The following is a 25,320-nucleotide window of genomic DNA, read 5'->3' as shown; positions in this document are numbered from 1 at the left end:
TACTTTCGAATTACATTTATTTGTTTCCGATGCGACACGCACTCGTAATAAGATACGTAAGATATACATATATACATATTTTAGATACTTGTCAGATTTCTTTGGGTATTTATTGTAAAAATTCATAAGGTACTTGCTGGTTCCTTTTGTAGTCTTCTATCTCTGTTTGCTCGTCCTGTTCCTACGTGTTGCGCGAATGAACGAGCGAATTTCGAGGAGGGAAAAAAGCGACACGTTCGATGCAAGAAGGAGAAGAAAGAGAAAAAGAAGGCGATGAACGAAGATGACGGTGACGCGGATTCGTTCTCGACAGTCTCGTTTCACCCTACCTCGTTCTATCCTCGAAATAGCAGCCTCGATACGGTGACCCGCGTCAAACCGCATTGGCAATCGTTACGCTAGTGTGGAAATTGCAGATACTTTGCGAGTATCTACGGGCGCAATTAGCCACTACGCTTATGCCAATTTCGGTGCTATTTTCTCGTTTTCGAGCGAACCAGCGTCGAATACTAGCTTCCTTTAACAACGGAATTTCTTTCCCTTTTCTTTTTTTCTCCGATAGTTCTCGATAATTCTCGTTTTTCGGATGAACGACAGCACAAAATCGGAAGCTATTCGAAACGCTTCGAAGGAGAATACTTTTCGTAGTATTTCGAAATTGATTTTATTTTAATATCGTTGACGCGCGGGACAGCTACGTACATGTATATCGCGTGGAAGATTCTTTTTTTTCTTCGGCCGAGCATAGACGCGAACAAAGCCGAAAGACGCGAAACGAATCGAGATATCGATTCGACTGGTCGACGACGACGTTTCGATTTCGAACGACCGGTGACGACGTAGATAGCGGTAAAAGCGATTTTTGGCAAGATCACTAGTAATAATGAGAGCTAATAATAATAAGGTGGAAAGAAGGTACGAAGAAAGGAAGGAGAGAAGGGAGGAAGAAAGCGTAAAGCTGATAAAAGGGAGCAGCCGTTCGCGTAGGAGACGCAGCGCTGCGATCGCTGGGTACGGTGCGACACGACGCAGCGATGGCTGTCAGAATTTTTACACCTGCCGTTCGTTCGAGCCAAAGATTCGCTGGATTATGGAGCGAAAGAGGAATCGTCGCAGCCGGCAGAGCGGGAGCTTCGTTGAACGTTGAAAGGTGATATATCGAACGTACGGGTTTTGCGAGAGAGTCGTAATTCACGTAATCACGTAAGAGACGTAAATTGTTGGTTATGTAATCGTGTCCTAACCTGTAAGAGCGTTTCGTAGACGTTTTATAGAGCGTACTCTAACGTATTTAAGTAAGTAGTAAATAGATAGAAATGTGAGGAATATTGTAGCCAACGGCGACACGGACATCAATGGGCGCCGGACATCAATGTGCTCAAGCAGGAACACGATTACAAAGTGTATTACGGAATCGATCAAGCATGGAAACCGCCGTCGAAGGCGGAAGAGGTGTTGCAACAACCGGGAATAAAAAACGTCTCGTTCAATTTTGGTCCGCAACATCCGGCAGCTCACGGCGTGCTGCGATTGATCCTAGAGATGGACGGTGAAAAGGTGATACGCGCCGATCCTCATATAGGTCTGTTGCACCGAGGCACGGAGAAGCTGATCGAATACAAAACGTACATGCAAGCTTTGCCATACTTTGACCGTTTGGACTACGTATCGATGATGTGCAACGAGCAATGCTTCTCCCTGGCTATCGAAAAGTTGCTCAACATAGATGTACCGTTGAGAGCAAAGTACATAAGAAGTAAGCGATCTTATAATTTGTAATTTTTCGAATTTGCAATTTTCAAATTTTACCGGCGAGACGATTTATTAATCAGCGATGTTTGCCGAGTTGACGAGGATCTTGAATCACATTATGGGAGTCGGAACGCACGCGCTGGACATAGGCGCGATCACGCCGTTCTTCTGGCTGTTCGAGGAACGAGAAAAGTTGATGGAATTTTACGAGCGCGTGAGCGGTGCGCGGATGCACGCTGCCTACATACGGCCCGGCGGCGTCTCGTTGGATTTGCCGTTAGGGCTGATGGACGACATATACGATTGGTGTACCAAATACGGAGAACGATTGGACGAGGTGGAGGATTTATTGACGGGCAACAGGATCTGGGTAGGTCGGACGCAAAACATCGGCACGGTATCGGCGGAGGACGCGTTGAATTGGGGATGTAGCGGCGTGATGCTGCGAGGTTCCGGAATCAAATGGGATCTGAGGAAAGCGATGCCTTACGACGCGTACGATCTCGTCGAATTCGACGTACCGATCGGCGTCAACGGGGACTGTTACGACAGGCGAGTAAACTTCTCTACCTTTCCTTAGTTTTTTCCTTCTTTTAACGATCGTTTTAACCGATCCTCGATCGACTTTCAGGTATCTTTGCCGCGTCGAGGAGATGCGCCAGTCGTTGAGAATCATCTATCAGTGCCTGAACCAAATGCCGGCGGGCGAAGTGAGAATCGACGACGCGAAAATCGTGCCGCCGAGACGCGAAGAGATGAAGACCAGCATGGAGGCGTTGATTCATCATTTCAAGCTGTACACTCAAGGGTTCCAAGTGCCGCCTGGTTCCACTTACACGGCGATCGAGGCGCCCAAGGGTGAATTCGGAGTTTACCTCGTGAGCGACGGTACCAGCAAGCCATACAGATGCAAGATCAAAGCTCCGGGTTTCGCTCACTTGGCCGCGCTCCGTCACATGGGTCCTTCGTGCATGTTGGCCGACGTGGTGGCCATCATCGGCACTCTGGACGTAGTGTTCGGTGAAATCGACAGATAATTATTTCTCGTATATGTCGCGTATCCTTATCCACTGGTTTATCGATAGTATATCGTCCTGCGCGACGATTCGAGTTTGGCTAGTCTCGTTCGAGAAAACGAACAAATAAAGTGATTATTCTGTCTTTTCGAAACTATTCAACCATAGATACATTCAGTTATTGATTCAGTTGTCCCTCGATTCGAGAGCGGTCGCAGCGGTGAATTACGCAGCGATCGTTGGGCGACGGTATCGCGTAATCCGCGAGTCCGCGAGTCCCCAATTAATCCGACGCTACCTACCGTGATCGAGATTCGCGCTGTCCAAGAAACGTCTTTCCCCGACACGAAATTACAGGAATTAATTACCGATCAACGGGTCAAGGTTCTCGTAATCCGTAATCTTCGCGTCGAGCCGCGCCGCGTGACGAGCAAGGGCAGCGCGATTCGTTATGTACGATTAATTGACGGCAATTACGTACTCGTTCGCGCCAACAAACGACTCCTCCTTTTTCCTTCTTCCCCTTGCCTCCCGACCACCGCCGCCACTCTGGCATCGAAATCGTTCGCAACAGCACGAACAGTGTCTTTTTCGCGCCTGTAATTCCGAACAAGCAGGTAATCGTTCGATAAACGAAACGATTTCTAAGCGCGAACGTTTTTCAACCGATCGTTCAGAGAGTAGAAAGACGGATAAAGCGTGCGTTCGAAAAGAGAAGAGCGGAAAGAAACGAGCGAGAAAAATTGACAATTTAGTCGAGGTTGTCCGTAGCGATGGCAGGGAAGGTGGAGCGGGGATTCGATGGACTGGAACAGCAGCAGCAGGTGGAAGGAGGTACTGTTGGTTCGAGCGAGAAAGAAAAGTAAGATTTATCGAGTGGTGGGGTTAAGTAGAATTGATACCGTAAGGTAAAAAGGTAGTACTCGGGATGGAAAGGAATGGAAAGGAAAGGAAAAGAATGGAGAACGGTGGGGTAAGCGGAGCAGGCTGGAGTAAAGCGGAGCAGAGCCGGAGCAGAGCGGCGCTGTGCGGAGAGGAACGGAACGGAATGGAATTGGAAGGATGGATCGAAAGAACGAGGGGACGAGCGGAGGGAAGGTAGTCGAAGCGAGTAACGGAGGAACGAAGGAACGTAGGAGCGGAGAAGTGGAAAAGAACGAGTGGGGTAATAATAAATCGTTCACCTGAATCGCGCGCTCGCCCGTTCACGATGCAGTCGAACGGGAAGAGAGTCGCGTTCGTTCGGTCGTTGGCGCAGTGTTTCGCTTGATCTCGTAGCGATCGATTCGACTCGACTCGACCTGGAAGGTTCGCGTTCGGAACGTACGAAGGGTCCGAGGCGGCTCGATTCGAGCAACTCCGCGAGTTTCTCAGGATTTTCGCGTATCTCGCGGTCCAACGGTGTCGTTGATCGGGTGGCTGCGCGCACGCGCTCTCCACGGATCCGTCGAAAAGGTTCGAAGAGTTGCCGCGCAACTCGTTGCCTGCCGAGAGGCGAAACAAGGAGTGGTCGATCGCGATCGCGATCGTGGTCGCGATCGATACCGTTCTTCTTCGAACGAATTAACCAGGAGAAGGCCATCGCGTAACCTTCGTGTCGTCGTCGCCGTTCTTGTTGGCGAGTAGTCGACGCATCGCCGCGCCGGTGGCACACTTGTCGCTTGGAAAGCGGAATAGACTTTCTCCTTCTGGTCGATCCTCGCGTACGACTCTTCTTCCACCTGTTATTCTCGTGGTCGTTGTACGCTGTCGAGAGGTCGCGCAACTATCGAGGACGAGTGCGAGACGAACATTTCCTAAGGAGCGACGCGTCGAGGAGCGAAGAAACGGAGGAGGAATCGTAAGGAGAAAACCGATCGACCGAGCGCGGTGGCAAGAATCGAGAAAATAAGAGAAGGTGAAAGAGAAAGAGCGCGAGGTGTGCGCGTGCGCGCACGCGCGCGGTCGTTTGAACGAAAGAGGGACAGAGGCGCGGTAAGCGAGAAGACCGAGAAGAGGAAGTAAGAGGAAAAGGGGAAAAGAGGTAGATCGAGATGAGGGTGCATCGCGGGATTTGCGCGAAACTCCAGGGAGGCTTCCTTCGACGGTGGTGTAAGTATAGAACGGTTAGGGCGCCACGCGATCGGTAGTCGAGCTACTCCTGCTCGGTTAATCGTATTCGATCGTCGCCTCGTCTCGTGCTCGTTAATTCGATGAATCATCGCGAGACGATTCGAAGCGACGAACGAGGCGAAGATATATGTACATGGTGTATCGTGTTCGACGCGGAGTCGCGTTTGTTTTCGTTCGCGACGGTGCATCGATCCGTTCGGGAGCGAGAACGCGTCCGACACTTTCACTCGGCCGAACGAGATCTCGGAGCGGATTTTCTCCGATTTCGAGTGCTCGCTCGGCCTGGAGACTCCGCTCCGTCGTCGTCCTCTTCCTCCTCTGCGATCTCTGGGAGATCTCGTGGAAAATTCCGGAAAAGAAACGGGTCGATCGAAAAAGGCTGAAATCGGTGGAGACCGTTCGCGGGTGGAACGCGTTCTCCGGGGGAAAGACGATAGGCGTGCGCTCGTAATTGTACAGCCCGAGGATATTATTCGCGCGTCAGAAAGCGAACTTTGATACCATTAAGAGGATATACGTACGATTCCGGGATCGTTGTCGGGTTCTCTTTTAGTGGCGCGTTACGCAACTTCTATCGGAGCCTCGGAGGTTCGCGACGACCGATTTGCCTTCGATTCGAGTCGTTTCGTTGGTTACGCGCGAAACTTTCCGTGTAAGAGCAGGAAGCACGGTCTTATATAATGACGAGTAATTGGCGTCGAGTGCGCGTAGGTCGGCGGCTCTCGAAGCTTTCGCGGACCGGTGAAAAAGAGAAAAAAGAGTAGGAAAAGTTTCGCTCGATCAGATTCGCGGCGAAGCTCCCGCGGGAGTAAATCGGTAGCGAGGGAAGAGCGAAAAGGCAAGTTTTCGATCAAAGTTGCACGCACCGCGTCGTATCGCGACACGGTCGATCGAGCAAACGATACATTCCTATCGAGTTAACGGCGGAGCGGTGTAGCGGCGGGCGTTCGAGTCGCCGATGGCGGCCGACGGGTTTTCGAGGAGCTTTCGAGCTGCGCGGCACGGCGAGGCGAGACGCGGCGAGACGCGGCGAGGCGAGGCGCGACGCGGCGCGGCGCGGCGACGAGAGGCGAGACAAGGAATGCGCGTCGCTACGTTTTCGTACGACCAGCTGTAAGCGCGTTTCGGCTCGAAAATTCGAGTTGTCTCGTCCTCGAGGACAACGGCCACGTACCCGTCGCTCCGAAGGTGAACCGCTCCGATCGAACCTGTCGGATTCCGCTTTTGACCTATCGAGATCGTTCCCGTGGACATCCGATCGAGCCGACGAGCAACAGCAACGCGGGTAACGGTAATTCGAACGAGCGTCACCGCTCCGAAATACCACGGGAGGAAATTATTTGGAACGCACGGAGACCGATCGATCTTTGCCGAGATTCGAACGTTCGCGTGCGAGCGTTGATATCTCTGCTCCTAGGGTTCGTTTCTTAAGATTAGATGACGCCAGCCCAGCGGAGAACGCCGGTTAGCTGTTCTGCGTTGGGCGTTGCGCGATCCCGAGGCGAACCTCGATTTCGGTCACTCGGGAATACGAGGCTCGTGGCCTGTATTTCCACATCGGTCGAGCATCGCGAGGACGCAACGTCGCGATTTACGCGATTTACGCGGTCGGCATTGGGCAACGGAGAAGAAGAGAATCGTTCTCGCGACGCAACCGCGGTCGAGCGTTGCGTCGCTTGTACGCTGGAAAGTTTGACCGACACGGCGCGGAGCGGTGCGACGCGACGATTCGAGGCCGCGAGAGATACTCGTACCCAAGGATTTTGTAAGGTCGAGCGCGTGACGCGTATGGCTCGGAGAATCGTGCCTCGAATCGTTGATACCGAAGCGGATCCTCGACGCCGCTCTTCGTGCCGAACGGAACAACGATCGCGTTTCGTTTTTGCTGGGAACGTTCCCTCGATTGTCCGCCAACAAAGTCGAGTCGAGAGTTCGCGCTACGTAATCGCGCTCTCGGTCCACGGATCGGTATGGCCCGCCGTGTCGTCGTATGCGGCAAGATGCTCCTTTATGGTAGTTGGAAAAGCAGCGACCAAGTCGGTTTCGAAGGTCGCGACTCGTGTCGCTTACGTGACAAATCAGCTACGTGACCGACAACTTAACCGATCGATCAACCGCGAACGTTCGACGATCGTCGCGACTCTGATTCGCTCGTCGGTAGCGTCCATAATCGATTCCTCGAAACCGCGATTCGATCGCGGCTCGTTTCACTCCGACGAGAAAGACTAGGGACGTTTCGGCGAACGATGAGCGGTAAGCTAACGCGACGTTCGACGATAACACGACGAAGGAGGGAGAGAGAGAGAGAGAGAGAGAGAGAGAGAGAGAGAGAGAGACGACGCGGCGAAAGGGAAAACTCGCGACGCCAGGCGATGATTCTTCCGGTGCACGGGCACGCACGATCCTCCTACTAGAAAGCAAAGGGGAACCGCGACAGCGCTTTCTTTTTCTTTCTTCGTTCGCTCGATCAGATCGCGAATTTAATTTCGGTTTCAGGGGCAGCGGTTGCCGTCGGAGCGTTGACGATCATCGTGGCCGCAATTTTGGCGGCCGTCTTCCCGAAACTGGTCGATGTTCTGCTGAACAGAGAGATCGCGTTGCGCGATGGCGGTCGCACGTTCGGATGGTGGAGAGAGCCCCCGGTGTCGCCTCAGCTCAGCGTGTACATCTACAACGTGACCAACGCCGACGAATTTTTGAACGACGGCGAGAAGCCGACGCTCGAGGAGCTCGGCCCGTACGTGTACATGCAACATTGGGAAAAGGTCGAGGTGAAATTCAACGACAACGACACCGTGTCGTACAGGGTCAAGAAGCGGTTCGTCTTTTCACCGGTGAGTCCGTTTCCTGTATCGATTTAACGGACGCGGAGGAAAACGGTCTCGTCGCTTTGGCTGGAGACTCGCGACGTGACGCAACGCCGGTTGGTAACGATACGCGACGCGGGCAATAGCGGAGCAACGCGCTTCCGCGAATTAAAAGCAAAGGTAGAGAGCTCGACGCGGCACCGATTCCCGGAGCTTGGTCGACCGCGCCACGTTTCCCAGTATTGTTGTCGCTCGCGACAATGTGGGTCGAGCGAGCGCGAACGATCGACGCGCGCCGTTCGGTCCGCCGAAAGCGAAACGGGGGACAGATTTGTAGATTCCTCGAATTTAGACGGAACGAATTTAGAAGGAACGAATTTAGAAGGAACGAATGGAAATTTGCAGGAACTGTCGGTCGGATCGGAGGAAGATTTGGTGGTGGTGCCGAACGTGCCGATGCTCTCGGCGACCAGTCAGTCGAAGCACGCGGCTCGTTTCCTTCGATTGGCGATGGCCTCGATCATGGACATCCTACGGATAAAGCCGTTCGTCGAGGTGTCGATCGGTCAGCTGCTCTGGGGCTACGAGGATCCGTTGCTGAAGCTGGCCAAGGACGTGGTGCCGAAAGAGCAGAAGCTGCCGTACGATCAGTTCGGTCTGATGTACGGTAAAAACGGCACGATGCCCGACTGGTACACCATCTTTACGGGGCAAGAAGACATCGGCAAGTACGGAATCCTCGACAAGTGGAACGGAAAAAGCAACCTCGGTCACTGGACCGCGGCCGAGTGCGACGGGGTCGCCGGTAGCGACGGCAGCATCTTTCCTCCGCGTATCACCAAGCAGACGGTGCTGAAGGTGTTCGACAAGGATCTCTGTCGCACCCTGCCTCTCGCGTTCAAGGTAAGCGAATCTAAGAGGAGAATCTAAGAGGAGAATAAGCCAACGACCGTTTTTTACGTTTCGTCGAACGTTTCAGGAGGAGGTGAACACAGCCGGCGGAGTGCCCGGCTACAGGTTCGTGCCGGCCAAGGACGCGTTCGCCTCCCCGAGCAGGCTGGAGTCGCAACGATGCTTTTGCCCGGCTGGACCTCCTTGCGCCCCAGAGGGAACCTTCAACGTTTCCCTTTGCCAATACGACTCGCCGATTCTCATCAGTTTTCCGCATTTCTATCTGGGTAAGATCGCTCGACCTACTTCTCCCTCGAAAATTTCATCGCGTTGCTCGTGAGAACCGTGCTCCGACACGCGTTCGCTTTCGCGAACGAACCGCGGACAATCGCCGCTGGGAACCAGTTCCCCTCCTACTCGAAGCCTGTACCTCGACCTAACCGATGCCGGAGCACTTACCGTTCGTCGATTTTTCAGCGGATCCCGCGCTTCGAGAAGCGGTGAACGGAATATCGGCGCCGGTGCAGGAGAAGCATCAATTTTTCATCGACGTCCAACCGAAGATGGGCACGGCCTTGCGAGCCAAGGCACGAGTGCAGATCAACCTGGCGGTGAGCCAGGTTCGGGACATCAAGCAGGTCGCCTCGTTTCCGGATATCGTTTTTCCCATCATGTGGTTCGAAGACGTGAGTGTGGGCGGCGATACGCTAACGATACGCTAACGATACGATAACGACGGGAAACGCTGCGAGATAATTTACGCTAGACCTCGGCATCGCCATTGACCATGCTCGTTTTTCCACGATTTCAGGGCATCGACGAGCTTCCGGTCGAGATGCGAAGTCTGATGAAAATGGCCGTGGACGTTCCGCCGGTGGCACGCGCGGCCGTGTCCGGTGCTCTGGCGGCGATCGGAGCTATCGTCTTGATAGGCGCTCTGGTGTGCTTGGCTCGCGCGGCGAAACGTCAGGAGAAACTTCATCTGAGCAACCCGTTGCCGCCGAACGCGAATTCCGGCAAAACGGCCGGACAGTTGAACCCGGCGTTCCAGAACTCGTCGGAATCCAAATAGCCGTTCCTGCGTGCGCCCGTTCGAACGCCCGACGCGTCGTTACTCGCGTTGCGCTCTCTAGCTAGGAGTCGACGCGTTACCCGTGCAAACCACACGGACGGGATACCGCTACGCTTCGTCGCGTAACGGTACCTCACCGGTTACGAGAACTTTTACTTACCTGTTCTTCTTGTTTTTTTCTTTATTTTTCAACTTTGTATCTCTTCTTCTTCTTCTTCTTCTTCTTTTATTTTATTTTATGTCGGGGAGGTTCGCGTTCCTACCTCTAGGCGGCCGCGCGATACGAACGCGATCGATTGCTCGAGATCGTAACGTCGATCGGTCGCCGTCGCTTAGCGGAGTAAGAAAAACGCGCGCCGTGGGAAAAGCACGCGGCGCGATGGAGGGGGTGGGAATGGCCGGGTACGAAACGGGTAGGAACGGGTGAAGGGAGGGGAGGAAACGAGAGAAAAACATCGACGACGGAGGTACGAGACATTTTGCGGAGACTCGACACACGAATTTTTCGGAGATCGTTCTCCGTCGACCGGTGTCCGACCAAAGAGCGTGCGCGTCGGTCGCGGACCGACGCTGGCAACGTCGTCGAACAGAAATAATTCCGTCCAACAGAATTCGATCGATCGCGGCTGGTCCTCGCGTTCGGACGTTGCCAGCCACCGATCGACGCATTCTCGTCGTTATCGATTGTTCGTTCCGTATCTATAAGCGTACGCGTACCTGTAGGTATTTCGTCGTGCTCGCTAAGCTCGAGATGGACGACGGTCGCGTTAAATTTAGACGAATTTAGTTTTATACGATGCGATACTCTCTTCGAGTAAAACGGATGGCGAAACGAATAAACGCGCGCGAAAGAGATAGGAATCTCTGCCGAACGGGTTCGCGATAGACGTCCGCGTGGAACGAAACGCCTCGGCGCGGCGCGACGAATCGATCGATCGACGCGTCGAAAGAAGTACGCTTATCTCGCTTCGTCGAAGACGTTCGACCTAGGTTATCGATATCGGCGGAAAAGCATCGCGCGTTTTCTTTCTTGATCGCTTTCGCTTACGTTCGCGTTGACGTTCGCGTTGACGTTCGCGTTGACGTTCGCGATCGCGATAGCTCGCGAGCACGCGTGGACGTTATCGAGAATCCGATTCGGTTAACCAAAGATTGCTTCGCGAGCGTTTTTCGTTTGGTCGCGATCGCGCGATCCCGCGAGCGACGAATGGAAGAGACGGAGAAAGGCATTCGGGAAGGGGAAAGGGTATCGAAACCGAGGAACAATAAATATTTTTCAGGTGAAACGAGGTAATCGTCAATTTTTTTCATAAAACACTCGAATCGCAGAGAACAACGACACGGAGACGGAGATCGAGTTTCACGGTTCGGCGAGTTCGGTGAGTTCGGTGAGCGGCGCCGCGTTCGGTTTCGATTTGCTCGATCGACGACGATCCCTCCTAATGGCGGCGAACAGGGCGCCGAACGAGAGGATCACCGCGACGAGGCTGCACCACTGAAATCCCGCTTCGATGGCGTTCACGAGGTAATGGCTGCGGTAAAAGATCTGCTGCATCGACTCCGGCACGTCCTCGACGCTCGAATCGATCCAGACGAGCGGTAGGATCGAGCCGTCCTCCAGGTTGCCGGAAAAGGGAACGCCGATCGCTGTCCTTACCTCGAGATTCAGCTGAAATCCCATCTTGGCGCCGACCACGATGCCCAAACGCTGTTTGCGGCAGCGGCGGCGTGCGAACGAAATCGCGATTAGCGTTTTTGCACGAGAATAGAAGCGAATATATCGGACTTACCGGGTGAAGTTCGACGTAACTCTCGTAACGTTCTCGCCTAGGATTCAGTCCGTCGATTTTCTGGAACAACGACTCGTCGCCCGCGTAAAAGTGCGGAAAAGAGACGATCATCGGGCTACCGAACTTGCACGCGGAAACGTTCAACGTACCGGCCGGTGGACATCTTCTGGCTGTCGAATCGCGAGATTCCTTCGGGCAAAAACACGAGTCTTTGTTGCTAGGCGACGCGAAAACGTTGCTCGGTAATTTGTACCTACGGCGATGTTCGGTCGATAGTATTGAAGCTCGAGGACGACGACGACGACGACGACGACGACGACGACGACGACGAGGACGAGGACGGGGTTTCGCTCACCTGAGAGTCGGGATACCGTTGGAGAAACCGCGACGATCGTAGACGAGCGGTAGTTGCCTGCAGACGTCGTTCGCGTACACGTAGAGCGTGTTGTTCGGCTGTTCGATCCAGTGGGGTGGAAACATGGTGCCGTCGGTGCCGTACACTCGGTCGCAGCGTTCGTCGCCCCATACCCGATGGCTCTCCATGCCGTTGATCCGTTGAATCAGCCCGAGGCTTTCGAGGTCCGCGACGCCCGTGTGCATCGTGATACGATCCGCGCTGACGCCGTTTTTCTGAAATCGACGCGCAATTCTGTGAACGATCGCGCGAACGCGTCACCGCGGGGCTACGTACCATCGCGAGAATGCCGAACTTCTCGTAGGGCATCGGTTGCTTCAGCGACGACGAGATCACTTTGAAGAGTCGAAGGAGCTCGTCCTCGTAGCCCCAGAGGTATTCGCCGACCGTCAACTCGACGAACGGTTTAGCCCTGACGCTGGACAGCAAGGTCGTCGCGAGAAGTTGCACCACGTATTTCTCGTCGCGAACGAAAGCGAGCGCGGCGAGCAACGGAACGTTCGGCACCGTCACTTTCTCCGTTTCCGAACTGCCGGACACCCAACGAAAACTCCTCTTCTCCTGATACGAGACCGTCCCGTTCTCGTGAAGCTGCACGTTCACGCGACGCAGTCTCTCGCGATAGACGAACGGGCCGACCTCTTGCACGCGCAGCTTGCTCGCGTTCCCGCTCTCGAACTCCTTCAGATTGGTATAGTTGAAAACGTACACGCTCACGGTGAGATCGACGGGTGGCCGTAGCCAGTAACGAAACGTCGTGCTTCCGTTTCGCAGTTCCAAGTTCGAGAGTATCGCGTCGCGAAACACGTTCGTGCCCCAAAACAAGACGAACGTCGCGACACTGACGCTAGCGAACGACGCGTACACCCACCGAATTCGAGCGATGCCCCGAAACTTTTCGCCGATCGTCGCGCTCTTCTTCTTCATCATCATCTCCATTTCCCGATTGATTGATTGATTGATTTATTGATTGATCGATCGATCGGTAGCCAGCCGTTGTCGACGATCCACTGATCGCGACGGTGTTCTTCTCGAACGACGACGCGATGCCGACAACGTCCAAAAATCTCCCCGCTCGTCCGCGATTCGCGACGATAACCTCGCCGCGGCGACACCGATAACCCTCGCGCGCGCGGTACCCAACTTTTGGGACGTTCTCGAAACCTAGGCTCGATCGCGCCGAGAACGCGACGTTTTCTTCGAGACGAATCGTCTCTCGTCTCCGTGCCCCGACCATCTTTCTCCTCCTTCTTTTTCTCCCTTCCATCCTTTCCGTTTGCCTGTTCCCGCTTCGTTCCTACCCCGTGCCGTGCTCTCCATCTTATCGTATCTTATCCGATTTTTCCTCGACTTTTCTCGTCTCCGCGACACCGAAAATCGACCAATTGGATCGCGTCCTCGAGCGGACGGAATTGACGGTCGATCGCGAGGTGCGCGTAACGCGGCGATCGCCGAACGAGACCCTCCGCCGCTGGAGGGGAGAAGATTCGTAACCGTGTCGGAGAGCCGCTTATCGCCCCTAGACGGAAAAAAAAGTCTCGGACGATCGATAACTCTGCTTTACCGTCGCTTTCGTTGTCGCGTTTCTCGACCCGGCAAATTCCCCGATTTCGCTAACCGACAGAGAAACGCGCGAAAAAGAGAGCGTGGCTGTCTAACGATCCCCATCGCGACCCCGACGATTCGATTTTATCGGAATCGTTTGGTATGTTGTGACTGCCAGATGCCCTTTTCACCCGCTTGTTTTGCGTAGTCTACCAACTACGCTTCGTCCGTCGCTCGAGTTTTTAGCGTTCGCGCGCGAAAGATACGAGCCGCCCGTAGTTCGCTGCACGATCATGCATCGGCCGAGCTGATTCGCCTTCGAAAACCCCTAGAAATCGATCCCGGTGCGCTCTCGCCTATCTACGGTTTCTACCTACGTACGAGAGCTATTTGCGAAAACTTATCGTTCTTCCTTCCTGCGATAAACTCGGAGCACGGGACTAAGAAGCGCGCGGAAACGACCCTGGGTCAACGCTCCGCGCGTCCTTTCGCCAAAGAAGTTCTTCGGCCGTTTCCGTATCCGCGCGATCCGAGCAATCGAACTCGCCTGCGAGGCGTTCGAAACGCGAAAACGATCTTTTTCGTATAGCGTTTTCGAGCTCGACGCGACTTCGATCGAATACCTTTTTCCGAACCGATAACGGATTTCTCGGTTTTCGCTTTTAAAACGAAATCGACGATGGCTTTCGAATTCGATTCGATTATCGAGACTGGTCGAGCGTAGGTTAGGGGCGACCTCTTTGGTGCGAACGGTGAGTCGCGCGTCGCTCGATAGATCGCGCCACGGAATCTCGATCGACGGAGCAGAGACGCCGCTGTACTCTCGAGATTTCGAGCAATTCGAACGCGTATTCTTCGACGAGTAACGAAAAGTGGACGTCTAAGAAAGTAATCTAGGAGAAAGTGTTCCTGTTACGATGTCGCGATCCTCCGGTTGAGCCGAAACGTTCGAACGTGACGCGCGGATAATCGTTTGCCTCGGAGAAGAACGAGCTAACCTCAAAGTTGGGTTGTTTTCGTTGTCGATCGACGGCGGCGGCGGCGGCGGTACGGAGGATAATCGGTGCAAAACGGTGGGAAAGATGAGTTCGCAGCAGAGTCCGGCTGCTTTGCAATCCACGGTCGATCGCGAGAAGGTTTACGCGTGGATAATCGAATTGTCGAATCCTGAAACGAGGGAGAACGCGTTGTTGGAGTTGAGCAAAAAGAGAGAGGTGGTGCCCGACCTGGCACCCATGTTGTGGCACTCGTTCGGCACGACCGCTTCGTTGCTTCAGGAAATAATAAACATTTATCCGGCGATCAATCCGGCCACTCTGACCGCCTATCAGAGTAATCGGGTGTGCAACGCGTTGGCGCTGTTGCAGTGCGTTGCCAGCCATCCGGAAACCAGATCGGCGTTTTTGCAGGTAATTTTACGCAGTTATTACGTTATAAAAGTTACTACGACGAGTTTCGTTTCAGGCACACGTTCCGCTCTTCCTCTATCCGTTCCTGCACACGGTCAGCAAAACGCGCCCGTTCGAGTATCTCAGGCTAACCAGTTTGGGAGTGATAGGCGCGCTGGTCAAGACCGACGAGCAAGAGGTGATCACGTTTCTGCTCACCACCGAGATCATACCGCTTTGTTTGCGTATCATGGAGAGCGGCTCGGAGCTAAGCAAGACCGTGGCCACGTTTATCTTGCAAAAGATTCTGTTGGACGACAGCGGTCTGTCGTACATATGTCAAACGTACGATCGATTCAGCCACGTAGCGATGATTCTCGGGAAAATGGTGTTGTCGTTGGCCAAGGACCCCTCCGCGAGGTTATTGAAGCACGTGGTCAGATGTTATCTCAGACTTTCGGACAATCCGAGGTAAGTAGTATAGTACCTCGAACAGCGATCGATCTTCGCGACTTGCGATCGGTTTGTAACTCGAAGCTTGTTCACCGCGCAGAGCCTTGCTGGCCCTCAGACAATGTCTGCCCGACCAGCTCAGAGACAACACGTTCGCCACGTGCCTGCAGGAGGACGCGTCTACCAAGCACTGGTTGAATCAGCTGTTGAAGAATTTGGAAACTGGCCCTCAGCCCGGTCCGCCGGCGCAACCGGGGCAACAGGATCCCAGAACCATCGGGATGTCGCCTCTCGCCTCCTAAGTCGACTATCTAAGTCGACTATCTAAGTCGACTATCGTTCTTATTTAAGTCGATACCGTTTCCGTTACTTCGTAATTGTTCCTCGTGTAAAGGTTGCGAATCGAAAGAATCGAAAATACAAATATATCTATGTAAATATATGTATGTATGTATCTATGTTTGTATATATGCGCGTGTACACCTGTACGTATACATATACATATAAGTATTTTGTTACAGATATTTGGTCGTTGCGTTGTCGCGTCGCTCCCTCCTCTCCTGATTTTCCTTGTCGTCGACCCGCGACCGACTCGCGTTCGTAACGAAGCTCGGTCAAACCGCGCTCGTACTCTCCAGCTCCAGGTTTTCCTGCGAATCGCGATACGATACGAGAATACGTATACGAGAACGAGGCTGTTCAGGAGTAAGAACGCGATAGTAAGGTTTACCTCTCGTTTCGCGGTGACGACGCTCGCGTCCCGAAGAAAGCGGCGTACCACGGGTGTGTAGAGTTTTTCGTCGCCCGGCTTGCGCTCGTTCACTCCGGTGATCCAAGAGACGATCAGGCCGACGACGATCGCGGTCAGAAAACCGACCCAGGTGTACCAGAGGTAGGACATTCGATAGAGAAAGAACGGTTGTTCCCTGAAAGCGAAACCGACACCGACACACAATTTTCGGCGACAAAGTTACTTCGAAAGCGCGAATCTCACTTGATAGCGGTTTCGACGACCAGCGTAAGATTGACGGCGTGCTCCTTCAGCGAGTCCGGACATCCGTCGACCGAGACCGGTTTCACCGGAAACACGATCTTCCCGCTGGCGATGGCTGCTTGTGTACCCAACGATATCCAGGCGACGAGATTCAGGCTGACCAGACCGCCGACCAAAGCTCCCTTGTTCCGAACGAACGAACTAGATGAGAGAGGGGGTAACGAGGAAGCACCGGGCGAATACGCGATCGCTTACTGTGGAATTCGCGAGAGGAAAGAACATGCCGAGCGTGAAGATTCCGAGCAGAGGTCCCGCCGTGATGCCCGACAAGCTCTTGCCGGCCTGCGAAATCGAAGAACGCGTGATCCTAGAACGCGGATCGTCTATTCAACGAGACGATACTTGCCTGAATCAATCCGCCGAGTTTCTCCACGAGGAAGACGAGCGTGACGCACGCGATTCCCGTCAACACCACCGTCGCCTTCATCGTTCGGCTGGCAGCCACGTCCGAGAGGGGAACGCGCAACCAAGGCTTTATCATGTCCTCGTAAATCACGCCGGCCATCGAGTTTAGGCCGGTGGACATGGTGCTGCGAAACAGAACGAACGGCGAATCGGTCCGCGGAACGAGACGAGACGATATATTTACCTGAGCGCGGCGCTGAACACTCCGGCGACGAAGAGTCCCGGTAGCCCCGGGATCGACTCGGCCATCTCCATCACGAAGTACGGCAGCAACTGGTCCGGCTTTCGTATTCGCTGAAATCGGACGCGACGTTTTTTTGCGATGCGGAACGCGATGGAAACAGTTGCCGGATCGTATCTCGTTTTACCTTGGTCGTGATGGGATCGCAGTCGTAAAAGGTGGCGAAGATGACGAGACCGGTGTAACAGCTCAACGAGACGATGCTCATTGTACCGATCGCCATTATCGCGATCGTTCTGAAAGGAGAGAAGCGCGTTATATCCGTTTGGGAAGCGCGGATACTCGCGTCGTTACGAATGCGAAACAGGGTGTCGCGTACGCGTTCGCTTTGCTGAGGTTCGGCATCGCCAGGCATCGTTGCACCATCGCTTGATTCACCGAACAGCTGGCCAACCAGTTGAGGTAGTTGCCGATCACCACGGTCCAGAAGGTGTGTCGCACCGTCGGATCCGGGTCCATGCTGTCGATCGGTAAGACGTAGCGAGGATTCAGTCGAGATTCGATTCGAGCCGAGTCGAGCTTTTTAGAGAGTTAAATCTCTTACTCGAAGAATTCGATTCGGTCGGTGTCGCGGTTTCTCTTCCAGACTCGCTCGAACCCTCCAGCCCTCCCGGTGCCGTGTATCGCGACGATGATCACTCCGCCGAACATCAGGATCGTTTGAATGGCGTCGGTCCACACGACCGCTTTCAATCCACCCTGAAACGAACGCGTTCTCCAATTCTCTTCGGTAATCGCGAATCGCTTCGTTTCTCCTCACCAAAGTGGTATAAAATATGCACACGGCGCAAACCAATAGGGCGATCGCGTGCAGATTTATCCCCGTGACTTGATTGAACGCCAGCGCGGGTACGTATATCACCAGCGGTATGTAGAGCATCTGCGAACAGCGCGACAACGTTTTGTCGGAGACATCCGGAGAAGACGAGGCGAATCCTAACTGGTGTAACTCACCATTTTAACGAGAAATATCGCGCAACCCATCAGTCGAACGGCGCCGTTGAATCTTAGCTTCAAGTACTGAAATAATGTTTCGTGAGACGTTCAGAGACGTTCAGAGACGTTCAGAGACGTTCAGAGACGTTCAGAGACGGAGCGCGCGGTGGGGCGAGAGAAGGGTAGGAGAGAAGAAGGTTACCTCGTAAGAAGACGTGATACCGAGGCCGTAAAATACCGGTAGATAGACGAGGGCCATCGTCAGGGAGACGAACAAATCGGCGATGACGATGCACCAGAATTGCGTGCCGTAAACGTACATCTCGGCAGGTAATCCGAGAATAGTGATGCCCGATATGTAACTAGAAATGGAAAAGATTCAAAAGACGCGGTAGAGTCGGTAACGACTGCTAACGACGACCGTTATTACCTGGCTATCAGAGACATGCTTATCGGGAAGATGGACATGTTCTGGCCGCCTACCAGATACTCTCGAACCGCGTCGGTGTTTTTCCGCGCTTTGTACGCTTGGTAGACGCCGACGATCGCCGATATCGCCAGCATCCCCGCGAACACGGCACAGTCGATCAGATCGAAGGATTTCTGAGCGGAAGCTGCGGTGCTGCTGTCCATTTCGTCTCTCTCTCTCTCTCTCTCTATAATCCTCGGCGAAAGAGCTCGAAAACGTAACGTCTCGTGTATCGGAGCGCGCGGAACCGAATACGACCGGGCCGCTTAAACGAACCGACTCGGAGAGACGATTGAATAATTGGAGATTCCGTCGTTATCGTTCCCACTCTGTTTCCTCTCCGCGTTACCTCTCCGTTCGTTCTTTCCTCGCGTTCGAGCCTCGTAACGCGCGTGCGACCCTGCATCGTCGTCGATCGCTCTTCGAAACACGAGAGGACAAGACAATTACATCGGCTCGCTACCGGCGGACGACGCGGCGGCGCGCATTTAGCGAAATTGCCCGGCTCCCTCCGTTGTTTACCCGACCGATTCGTTTACCTTCTTTCGAGCGTCTTTCCTTTCCCGCCTCCGCCTTGTCTCTCGCACCGATCGATTTCCGCTTTTCCGATGCGCTCGAAATGCCGCGAATCGGCCACTCCTTCGCGACGTTCGAGACCGATTCGTCGTCTCGCTACCATGATTCGGACGTATCTGGCGAGCTTGTTGGCGTTCGGTTTGTCCGCGAGAAGACCGAGCGTCGGCGAGGAACGTGGGCTCTGGTACGCGAACGTGACGGGCGACTTCCTGTTGGGCGGCCTGTTTCCCGTGCATCGAAAGGGCATCGGTGGTCAGAGCTGCGGCGAGATTCAGGTGAGCGAACTTAGCCGCTCGTGCCCCCTCGACGTAGCGTAATCTCTTCTCGTCGGCAGATCGAGGACGGAGTTCAACCGTTGGAGGCTATGCTGTACACGGTGGGACGCGTCAACGACGATCCGAGGATTCTTCCGGGCGTGAAACTGGGCGTTCTGGCTTTCGACACGTGCGACAATCCCGGCTACGCGCTCGAAGGAGCTTTCCATTTCGTGAAAGGTAAGAGGGAAAATTTTGATGGGACGATCCGAGGACGGTCGAAGGTGTTTCTCGCAGGTTTCGTGGCTCGTAGCAAGGAATTCGGACAGGGAGAAGCAGGGTATCGATGCGAGGATCGCAGCGCGCCAAAGTATCTGGACGGTGAATTCGATCGGGTGATCGCGATACTCGGTGCTCAGTCGAGTTCGGTTACCATTCAGATCGCCTCGGTGTTGGCTCTGTTCCCGGTGCCGCAGATCTCTTACATGGCTACGTCGCCGTTTCTCAGCAGCAAGGAGAGGTTTCCGCACTTTTTCCGCACGGTACCGAACGACGTGAACCAAGCGCGCGCCATGCTGGAGATTCTCAGGTGAGATTTTGCCGCGTCGGTGCGTAAACCGTCGTTAATCTTTCCGTTTACTAACGTTTAATAACGTTTAATAACGTTTAATACGGATAAACTAGGCGATTCGAGTGGTCGTACGTGTCGGTCGTTTACTCGGATTCGGAGTACGGCGACCACGGATACGAGACGCTGGTCTCGTTGGCCGACGAGTACTCGATCTGCTTCAGCGCGCCGCATCGCGTCGTTCAGGATCGGTTCACGACGGAGGATTACGACAACGTGGTTCGCACGATAGCCGAGAAAACGGAAGTTCGAGGTGAGTAGGCGTGTCTCTCGTAGTAGGCATAGGGAAATGGCTCTTTTTACGAATTTCAGTAGTGGTGTTGTTCGCGGAAAAGTCGACGACTTTGCTCGTGCTGGAGGCGGCCAGGAGAGTGGGCGTCGGTTCGCGATTCGTCTGGCTGGGCAGCGATTCCTGGCCGGACGTTCGTCCGAGTTCCGAGACGCGAGAAATCGCTGAATTGGAGGGCGCGCTCGCCGTTCAACCGCTGTACGCTTCGCTCTCGGGGTTCGACGAGTACTTTACCGGTTTGAAGCTCGATCACGAACGAACGAACCCTTGGTTCCGCGAGTTTTGGCAAAAGTATCACGACTGCGCGGACGAACGAGTCTCTTGGAAACGGGTGAGCAGAGATCCGAGAGTTCGCTGCGACGATCCGCGACTGAAGATCCAGCGGAGCAACGGCTACAAGCAACATCGGTCGCTGCACTTTGTGCGAGACGCCGTGTACGCCGCGGCGTACGCCCTTCACGAGCTGCACAGGGACGTCTGCGGCGAGAGTTATCGAGGTGTCTGCGAGGAAATGTTGCCGCTGAACGAGCGCGCGTTCTCTCGTTACCTGGCCAAGGTGTCGTTCAAAGGTAACGTATCGTCGAAAATCGATGGAGCTAGTTGCGAACGGTAAAACGCGTCGCGTCCTTTCAGACGAGGCGGGAAACGGATTCGGGTTCGTGGAGGAGGTCGACGGGCCGCCGAGGTACTCGATCTTGAACTATCAACGCAGAGGAAACGGATCGTATCGCTGGGTGGTGGTCGGGAATTACACGCGTAAGCGAAATTCTACGAGCGTATTGTTTGCCGAACGACTCTGGTTGTGCGCACTTGGGTTCGTACAGAGAACGAGCGAGGACGGGCCGTGCTGCGGCTGGATCGGGACAATCTCCGATTCCGGGGCGAACGGTACGCCGACTTTCCCGCCTCTTCGTGTTCCCGGCCTTGCGGCTCGAATCGCATCATGGTCAGGGTGAAGGAGGATCCTTGCTGCTGGAGGTGTCAGAGCTGCGGCCTCTACCGGTACAAGGTGGACGAGCAGAGGTGCGAGGAGTGCGAGTGGGGCAGTCGACCGAGCGAGAACGGGAGCAGCTGCGAGCCGATTCCCGAACAGTTCGTCGACTACTCGAATCCTTGGGCCGTCGTCGCGACGGCCGTGGCCGTGTCGGGTAATCATCCCCGTTATTACGCTCGTTGCCGCGATAAACCAGGTTAACGTTTTCCCAGGTATCGCGTTCACCTCGTTCGTCTGCTCGGTCTTCTGGAAGTATCGAGACACGCCGATGATCAAGGCGTCCGGTCGCGAGTTATCCTTCCTGTTGCTGCTCGGCACGTTCGGATGCTTCTCGATGACGTTCGCCGTCGTCGCGAAGCCCAGCGTCCACAGTTGCGCCGTCGTCCGTTTCGGAATCGGTTTCTGTTACACGATCTGCTACGCCGCGCTCGCCACCAAGATCAACAGGATTCACAGGATATTCAACGATCCGGCGCGCAGTCCCCGCAAGCGACGGTGAGTCGTTCTATAATCGACTATAATCGGAGGCTATTTCGCTGAACGAAGATTATTTCGCAGGTACACCAGTCCTCGGTCGCAGTTGGCGATCGCGTCGATCCTGAGCATGATCGAGGTCGCGTTCGACGCGAGTTGGCTGCTGAAGGAACCACCGGCGGTGACGCACTCGTATCCGAGCCGAGACGCGAACGTTCGAGTCTGCAAGGGTTCCGAGGACGGATCGTACGTGATCGGGTTGTTGTACCCGTTCGTGCTGACCGGTAAGAGAATTCGAGCCTCCGATCTCGACGATCCTTATTATGTCTTTATCGTTTTCAGTCGCGTCCACCGTGTACGCGATCAAGACAAGAAAGTGTCCCGAAGGATTCAACGAGACGCGACGAATCGCGTTCGCCAATTACGCCACGATTATTCTTTGGCTGGCGTTCGTACCGCTCTACCTGGCTTCCTCCAGCAACGAGGTGAAGGTGATCACTCTGGCGCTCTCGCTGTCTCTGAACGGACTGGTGCAACTGCTCTGTCTGTTTCTGCCGAAAGTCTACGTGGTCCTGATCAGACCGGAAAAGAACACGAGGGAACTGGTGATGGCCAGACCCGCCGGCTCTTCGCATCCGACCGGTCCCGCGACACCGATACCGCCCTAATATAATTCATCGCGAAACCCTAATATAGATACGGACGAGTTGCGGATCGATAGATCGTTCTCGGAAATAGCATATTTTATTTGTACAAACTATCGTAGCAACGACAACAGAAAACGTGTTAAAATTAAAAAATACCTGCTATAGAGGTCAACCAACGATCGGATCGGGGTACAAAGATTTCTCCCTATCCCCGTAGAAACGCGTACGAATTTACTTAATCTAAGGTCAGCGAATAGAGGAGAATAACATAGAGAAGAGAAGGAATTCTTTTTCCGAATAGAGGAGTAAACGATTGAGCATTCGAGTTGAGCGTAGGGAAATTCTCTGTCGCTGACCTATACGAAGCACGACGCGTCGTAGCTTCGCTCGAAAGGCATTTCGTGGACGGAATGGCTGATAAGGATCTGCGAAGGATCGCGCGATCTCTCGCGAGAGGCGTGATCCGTTAAGTACTTAAAATTACTCGGTATATGTACAATACTGGTGGGGAAATGGACGAGCTGTGTTCCGTCAGAAGGAACTCTCGCGTTTCGTCCTCAGCTGAGCGGTTTCCGGACTCGGACTCATCGCTGGATTATCGTAAGCGTAGTCCAACGTGGTGTCCTCGCTCGGATGCCTCCCCGACAACGAGGTGGTGGTGGTGTTCGGCGTCGCGTGACCCGCGCTGCTTCTGCTCCCGCTGCCGCTCTCGTTTCCGTTTCCATTTCCATTTCCGCGTTCCGGCTCCCGAGAAGGAGCCACGCTCGCGCTGATCGTCGGCATCGTCAGCTTCAGCCCGTTGTGCTTGGACGCGCCCAATTCCGCGTCGTCTTGCGGCTTCGGCTCGTTGCGATTGCGTCGATCGTTCTGCGAGAACGCGTCGGTTTCAGCGATTAAGGAGAATCGTTTTCGGTCGATTCGCTACTCACCTTGATCCACTTGCCGGTGAACGCTCGAGCCACGGTTGCTCGCATCTTGCCCCATCGCGGGAACATTTTGCCGAGCAGGTACATCGAGGAGAGCAGCGAGAGAATGGCTGCCGCGGTGGATATCGCGACCAGGATCCATAATCGCGAGACTTCTCCTGAAATTTTCCAGGCAACGTTCATCGAGCGTCCGTTCGAACCGAGAACCGCGCGTCTCGCTCGACTTACCTCGTAAATCCTCGTACCGCTCGAGAAGAACGTATCGCTGGTTGTGCAGGTACTCTGAAAAAAGGATGAAACTCGGGAAAAGAACGACGAAAAGGCGTCGTCGAGAAAGTCGGAAGACAGCGGCCGAGGTGGCGGGGAGAGGCGGGTTAGGAAAAAGGTGAAGGAGCAACGAAGAAGGGCCGAAGGGAAAGAAAAGAAGGCAGCAGGCAGGTAAGCGAGTGCACCGATGAGTCATCGAGCGTGCTCGGTGGGGAGGGCGTCGCGGAGAGCGGCGCGGAGCGGTGGTCAGGTGCAAAGTCAACGGACTCGAAGCCGCTTGGTCTCTCTCGTTAGGGCGTTCGGGTCTCGGGAAAACGCTCGGTCGACCACCTCCGTCGCGTTTCCCTTCTGGATCGATCGCTAAACGATCGATACACCCGAACCGAACGAGTTTCGCGCGTACCTTGACAATCCTTGGTGCACTCGTCAGGCTGATAATTGCGTGCCGTCGCGTCGCAGATGTTGGAACACGGTTTGCAGTGCGTATCGTAATGGCTGCAATACTGGACGGTGGAACAGCGTATGTCGCCGCACAATACTCCTTCCGGATTCAAGCCAGCGATCGCGCGTCCCATCGTTGTCAACACTCCCAGCGCGAACAATCCGATCGGTGCTTTCATCTCGAAACGTTGCCGTCGATCGAGCCGACTCGTTTCAACTTAGCTCCTTCGACGAGACGCCTTCCGCAGGGACCATTCCGATTCTGAAAAGACCGGTCGAGAGTTTGCGAAACGGTCGCCAGTAGCGGTGCTGCGTCCGAGTCGAACGGTTAGGTAGCTTCGGAAAGAATGGGAACGCGAACGAGACGTGACTCATCGCAGGTACCGCGCGTCCGAACGTTCGTCGACGATCGTTTGCTCGCCGACCGATTCGACCTCGTCGCGTTTCGATCGCGTTTCTAAAGCGAGCCTCTTCGATCCGCGAGTTTACCGAGGAAATTCCAACGCGTCACCGTAGTTACCGATCGATTTTGCCCAGGCGAACGCGCGTCGATCCTCCTCGCCACGCGACCTGCCGGCCTATTCGGAGGAGAATCGTGGCGCGCAGCCTGGACAACGTCGGAGAGAGAGAGAGCGTAGGGAAAAGAGAAGAATTTGGAAAGCGATCGGCACCGAGCTACGACGAACGAAAGAAACGTCGAAAGTTTGCCGCTAACCGAGAACGCGAACACGCGGGTTTATCCGTTTGCGCGAGAACGGAAGAAAACGCGTGGAATCGGAGAAAGGCGGTAACGGTTCGATACGCCGCGAAGGCATCGTAGCCGCGTGGGCGATCGGCAGGAATGCGACCGGACGGGTTCCAGAGTCGGCTTCGTGCGACGCGACGCGTCGAAACGCGTCGAGAATCGAACGCGATCCATCGCAGTTTCGTCACCGATGCTCGACTCGCGCCTGCGCCACGGGTTTCTCCGATCCACCGACGACCGGAACACACTCGTCGATCGTGATCGCGTACCTCGCGGACGTTCGTTTCTAAAGAGAATCTGCTCTAAAGACTCTAAAGACTCTAAAGACTGTAAAAGACACGAGAACGGCACGAGTTGAAAAGGCGGAAAGTGGACAACTACGCGAAAACGTTGTCGGTATTTGAAGAAAGCGGAAAGTCACCTCGGTCGGTTCGACGCGTCGACTGGTCGCGGTGAACTGAGGATCGCGATCCTGAAGGTAACTACTACCGCCGCCTTTTCCGCTAGCCTGCTGCTCGCACCTGAATTCCACCTCTCTCCGCCTACGTGCCCCTCTCCACGAACTCGTCCGGCGCTGCTCCTCCTCTCTACAGTTGTCCGATCTTACCTGTTGCGATCCGAGCTCGCGTCCTAGGTTCCGTACCGTTCCCCGAGATTTCGCTACCTTCTCTCGAGCACGGGACTCGACGGCGGCTCCTTCGAATTCGCTTTCGCCTCGGGGGAGAAATAAAGG

General features: G+C 54.5%; 7 protein-coding genes across 15 annotated transcripts; 4 read left to right on the top strand and 3 right to left on the bottom strand.

Moving 5' to 3' along the window:
- Positions 1 to 842: 842 nt before the first annotated feature.
- Positions 843 to 2,925, top strand: ND-49 (NADH dehydrogenase (ubiquinone) 49 kDa subunit). Its single transcript, XM_003700429.3, has 4 exons — positions 843 to 1,150; positions 1,335 to 1,756; positions 1,833 to 2,304; positions 2,384 to 2,925. Exons 1-4 carry the CDS (start codon positions 1,035 to 1,037, stop codon positions 2,787 to 2,789), a joined length of 1,416 nt encoding a protein of 471 aa, XP_003700477.1. The 5' UTR covers positions 843 to 1,034; the 3' UTR covers positions 2,790 to 2,925.
- Positions 2,926 to 4,718: 1,793 nt separating this feature from the next.
- Positions 4,719 to 10,936, top strand: emp (epithelial membrane protein). 2 transcript variants are annotated; one of them, XM_012298733.2, is made up of 6 exons: positions 4,719 to 4,859; positions 7,377 to 7,714; positions 8,093 to 8,590; positions 8,667 to 8,865; positions 9,056 to 9,264; positions 9,390 to 10,936. In XM_012298733.2, exons 1-6 carry the CDS (start codon positions 4,802 to 4,804, stop codon positions 9,648 to 9,650), a joined length of 1,563 nt encoding a protein of 520 aa, XP_012154123.2. In that variant the 5' UTR covers positions 4,719 to 4,801; the 3' UTR covers positions 9,651 to 10,936. The 2 variants fall into 2 exon arrangements, with proteins under 2 accessions (XP_012154123.2, XP_076387742.1); XM_076531627.1 differs by lacking the exon at positions 4,719 to 4,859 and adding an exon at positions 7,112 to 7,133.
- Positions 10,932 to 13,291, bottom strand: LOC100881079 (scavenger receptor class B member 1). Its single transcript, XM_076531631.1, has 4 exons — positions 12,132 to 13,291; positions 11,796 to 12,070; positions 11,441 to 11,693; positions 10,932 to 11,358 (listed from the first exon to the last, which is right to left on the bottom strand). The coding sequence occupies exons 1-4, from the start codon at positions 12,792 to 12,794 to the stop codon at positions 11,011 to 11,013; spliced, it is 1,539 nt and encodes a 512-aa protein (XP_076387746.1). The 5' UTR covers positions 12,795 to 13,291; the 3' UTR covers positions 10,932 to 11,010.
- An 896-nt stretch (positions 13,292 to 14,187) lies between these two features.
- Positions 14,188 to 15,683, top strand: Rcd-1 (Required for cell differentiation 1). The gene is made up of 3 exons (XM_003700461.3): positions 14,188 to 14,809; positions 14,865 to 15,259; positions 15,342 to 15,683. Exons 1-3 carry the CDS (start codon positions 14,483 to 14,485, stop codon positions 15,541 to 15,543), a joined length of 924 nt encoding a protein of 307 aa, XP_003700509.2. The 5' UTR covers positions 14,188 to 14,482; the 3' UTR covers positions 15,544 to 15,683.
- On the bottom strand, positions 15,668 to 18,636 carry LOC100881190 (sodium-coupled monocarboxylate transporter 2). Of its 7 annotated transcripts, none has more exons than XM_076531475.1 (13): positions 18,308 to 18,633; positions 18,080 to 18,239; positions 17,896 to 17,961; positions 17,702 to 17,821; positions 17,486 to 17,640; positions 17,261 to 17,401; positions 17,069 to 17,177; positions 16,885 to 16,994; positions 16,642 to 16,825; positions 16,491 to 16,577; positions 16,236 to 16,436; positions 15,972 to 16,167; positions 15,668 to 15,891 (listed from the first exon to the last, which is right to left on the bottom strand). In XM_076531475.1, the coding sequence occupies exons 1-13, from the start codon at positions 18,508 to 18,510 to the stop codon at positions 15,671 to 15,673; spliced, it is 1,953 nt and encodes a 650-aa protein (XP_076387590.1). In that variant the 5' UTR covers positions 18,511 to 18,633; the 3' UTR covers positions 15,668 to 15,670. The 7 variants fall into 7 exon arrangements, with proteins under 7 accessions (XP_076387590.1, XP_076387601.1, XP_076387582.1 ...); XM_076531486.1 differs by having other exon boundaries at positions 16,236 to 16,417; positions 18,308 to 18,632; XM_076531467.1 differs by having other exon boundaries at positions 16,236 to 16,417; positions 17,486 to 17,821.
- On the top strand, positions 18,628 to 22,388 carry LOC100881303 (metabotropic glutamate receptor 6). 2 transcript variants are annotated; one of them, XM_076531366.1, is made up of 10 exons: positions 18,628 to 19,197; positions 19,257 to 19,416; positions 19,474 to 19,765; positions 19,861 to 20,057; positions 20,117 to 20,662; positions 20,727 to 20,849; positions 20,918 to 21,241; positions 21,300 to 21,582; positions 21,646 to 21,845; positions 21,904 to 22,388. In XM_076531366.1, the coding sequence occupies exons 1-10, from the start codon at positions 18,955 to 18,957 to the stop codon at positions 22,227 to 22,229; spliced, it is 2,694 nt and encodes an 897-aa protein (XP_076387481.1). In that variant the 5' UTR covers positions 18,628 to 18,954; the 3' UTR covers positions 22,230 to 22,388. The 2 variants fall into 2 exon arrangements, with proteins under 2 accessions (XP_076387481.1, XP_076387477.1); XM_076531362.1 differs by having other exon boundaries at positions 19,257 to 19,765.
- Positions 22,287 to 25,183, bottom strand: LOC100881414 (uncharacterized). The gene is made up of 5 exons (XM_076531893.1): positions 25,009 to 25,183; positions 23,805 to 24,104; positions 23,363 to 23,416; positions 23,138 to 23,292; positions 22,287 to 23,075 (listed from the first exon to the last, which is right to left on the bottom strand). Exons 2-5 carry the CDS (start codon positions 24,019 to 24,021, stop codon positions 22,740 to 22,742), a joined length of 762 nt encoding a protein of 253 aa, XP_076388008.1. The 5' UTR covers positions 24,022 to 24,104; positions 25,009 to 25,183; the 3' UTR covers positions 22,287 to 22,739.
- Positions 25,184 to 25,320: the final 137 nt, after the last annotated feature.

This window comes from Megachile rotundata, chromosome 1, assembly GCF_050947335.1.
Source record: "Megachile rotundata isolate GNS110a chromosome 1, iyMegRotu1, whole genome shotgun sequence".
Lineage (NCBI taxonomy): Eukaryota > Metazoa > Arthropoda > Insecta > Hymenoptera > Megachilidae > Megachile > Megachile rotundata.
The sequence above is the reverse complement of the archived record's forward strand: the minus strand, read 5'-3'. Positions and strand labels throughout refer to the sequence as shown.

What these genes read in the sequence shown, in the direction of transcription:
- ND-49 (XM_003700429.3), top strand. Translation starts at nt 1,035, where the DNA reads ATGGCTGTCAGAATTTTTACACCTGCCGTTCGTTCGAGCCAAAGATTC. An exon ending in GCTTCGTTGAACGTTGAAAG is followed by an intron (nt 1,151 to 1,334) that starts GTGATATATCGA and finishes GGAATATTGTAG; the next exon opens with CCAACGGCGACACGGACATC. An exon ending in GAGAGCAAAGTACATAAGAA is followed by an intron (nt 1,757 to 1,832) that starts GTAAGCGATCTT and finishes TTTATTAATCAG; the next exon opens with CGATGTTTGCCGAGTTGACG.
- emp (XM_012298733.2), top strand. Translation starts at nt 4,802, where the DNA reads ATGAGGGTGCATCGCGGGATTTGCGCGAAACTCCAGGGAGGCTTCCTT. An exon ending in CCCTGCCTCTCGCGTTCAAG is followed by an intron (nt 8,591 to 8,666) that starts GTAAGCGAATCT and finishes CGAACGTTTCAG; the next exon opens with GAGGAGGTGAACACAGCCGG. An exon ending in CCATCATGTGGTTCGAAGAC is followed by an intron (nt 9,265 to 9,389) that starts GTGAGTGTGGGC and finishes CCACGATTTCAG; the next exon opens with GGCATCGACGAGCTTCCGGT.
- LOC100881079 (XM_076531631.1), bottom strand. Translation starts at nt 12,794, where the DNA reads ATGGAGATGATGATGAAGAAGAAGAGCGCGACGATCGGCGAAAAGTTT. An exon ending in AGTTCGGCATTCTCGCGATG is followed by an intron (nt 12,071 to 12,131) that starts GTACGTAGCCCC and finishes CGTCGATTTCAG; the next exon opens with AAAAACGGCGTCAGCGCGGA. An exon ending in AACGGTATCCCGACTCTCAG is followed by an intron (nt 11,694 to 11,795) that starts GTGAGCGAAACC and finishes ACATCGCCGTAG; the next exon opens with GTACAAATTACCGAGCAACG.
- Rcd-1 (XM_003700461.3), top strand. Translation starts at nt 14,483, where the DNA reads ATGAGTTCGCAGCAGAGTCCGGCTGCTTTGCAATCCACGGTCGATCGC. An exon ending in CCAGATCGGCGTTTTTGCAG is followed by an intron (nt 14,810 to 14,864) that starts GTAATTTTACGC and finishes GTTTCGTTTCAG; the next exon opens with GCACACGTTCCGCTCTTCCT. An exon ending in AGACTTTCGGACAATCCGAG is followed by an intron (nt 15,260 to 15,341) that starts GTAAGTAGTATA and finishes TTCACCGCGCAG; the next exon opens with AGCCTTGCTGGCCCTCAGAC.
- LOC100881190 (XM_076531457.1), bottom strand. Translation starts at nt 18,510, where the DNA reads ATGGACAGCAGCACCGCAGCTTCCGCTCAGAAATCCTTCGATCTGATC. An exon ending in GACCGAATCGAATTCTTCGA is followed by an intron (nt 17,402 to 17,485) that starts GTAAGAGATTTA and finishes ACCGATCGACAG; the next exon opens with CATGGACCCGGATCCGACGG. An exon ending in TCGTCACCGCGAAACGAGAG is followed by an intron (nt 15,892 to 15,971) that starts GTAAACCTTACT and finishes CGCGATTCGCAG; the next exon opens with GAAAACCTGGAGCTGGAGAG.
- LOC100881303 (XM_076531362.1), top strand. Translation starts at nt 18,955, where the DNA reads ATGCGCTCGAAATGCCGCGAATCGGCCACTCCTTCGCGACGTTCGAGA. An exon ending in CGAGAAAACGGAAGTTCGAG is followed by an intron (nt 20,058 to 20,116) that starts GTGAGTAGGCGT and finishes TACGAATTTCAG; the next exon opens with TAGTGGTGTTGTTCGCGGAA. An exon ending in GGCCAAGGTGTCGTTCAAAG is followed by an intron (nt 20,663 to 20,726) that starts GTAACGTATCGT and finishes GCGTCCTTTCAG; the next exon opens with ACGAGGCGGGAAACGGATTC.
- LOC100881414 (XM_076531893.1), bottom strand. Translation starts at nt 24,021, where the DNA reads ATGAAAGCACCGATCGGATTGTTCGCGCTGGGAGTGTTGACAACGATG. An exon ending in GTGCACCAAGGATTGTCAAG is followed by an intron (nt 23,417 to 23,804) that starts GTACGCGCGAAA and finishes TCCTTTTTTCAG; the next exon opens with AGTACCTGCACAACCAGCGA. An exon ending in GCGGTACGAGGATTTACGAG is followed by an intron (nt 23,293 to 23,362) that starts GTAAGTCGAGCG and finishes GGAAAATTTCAG; the next exon opens with GAGAAGTCTCGCGATTATGG.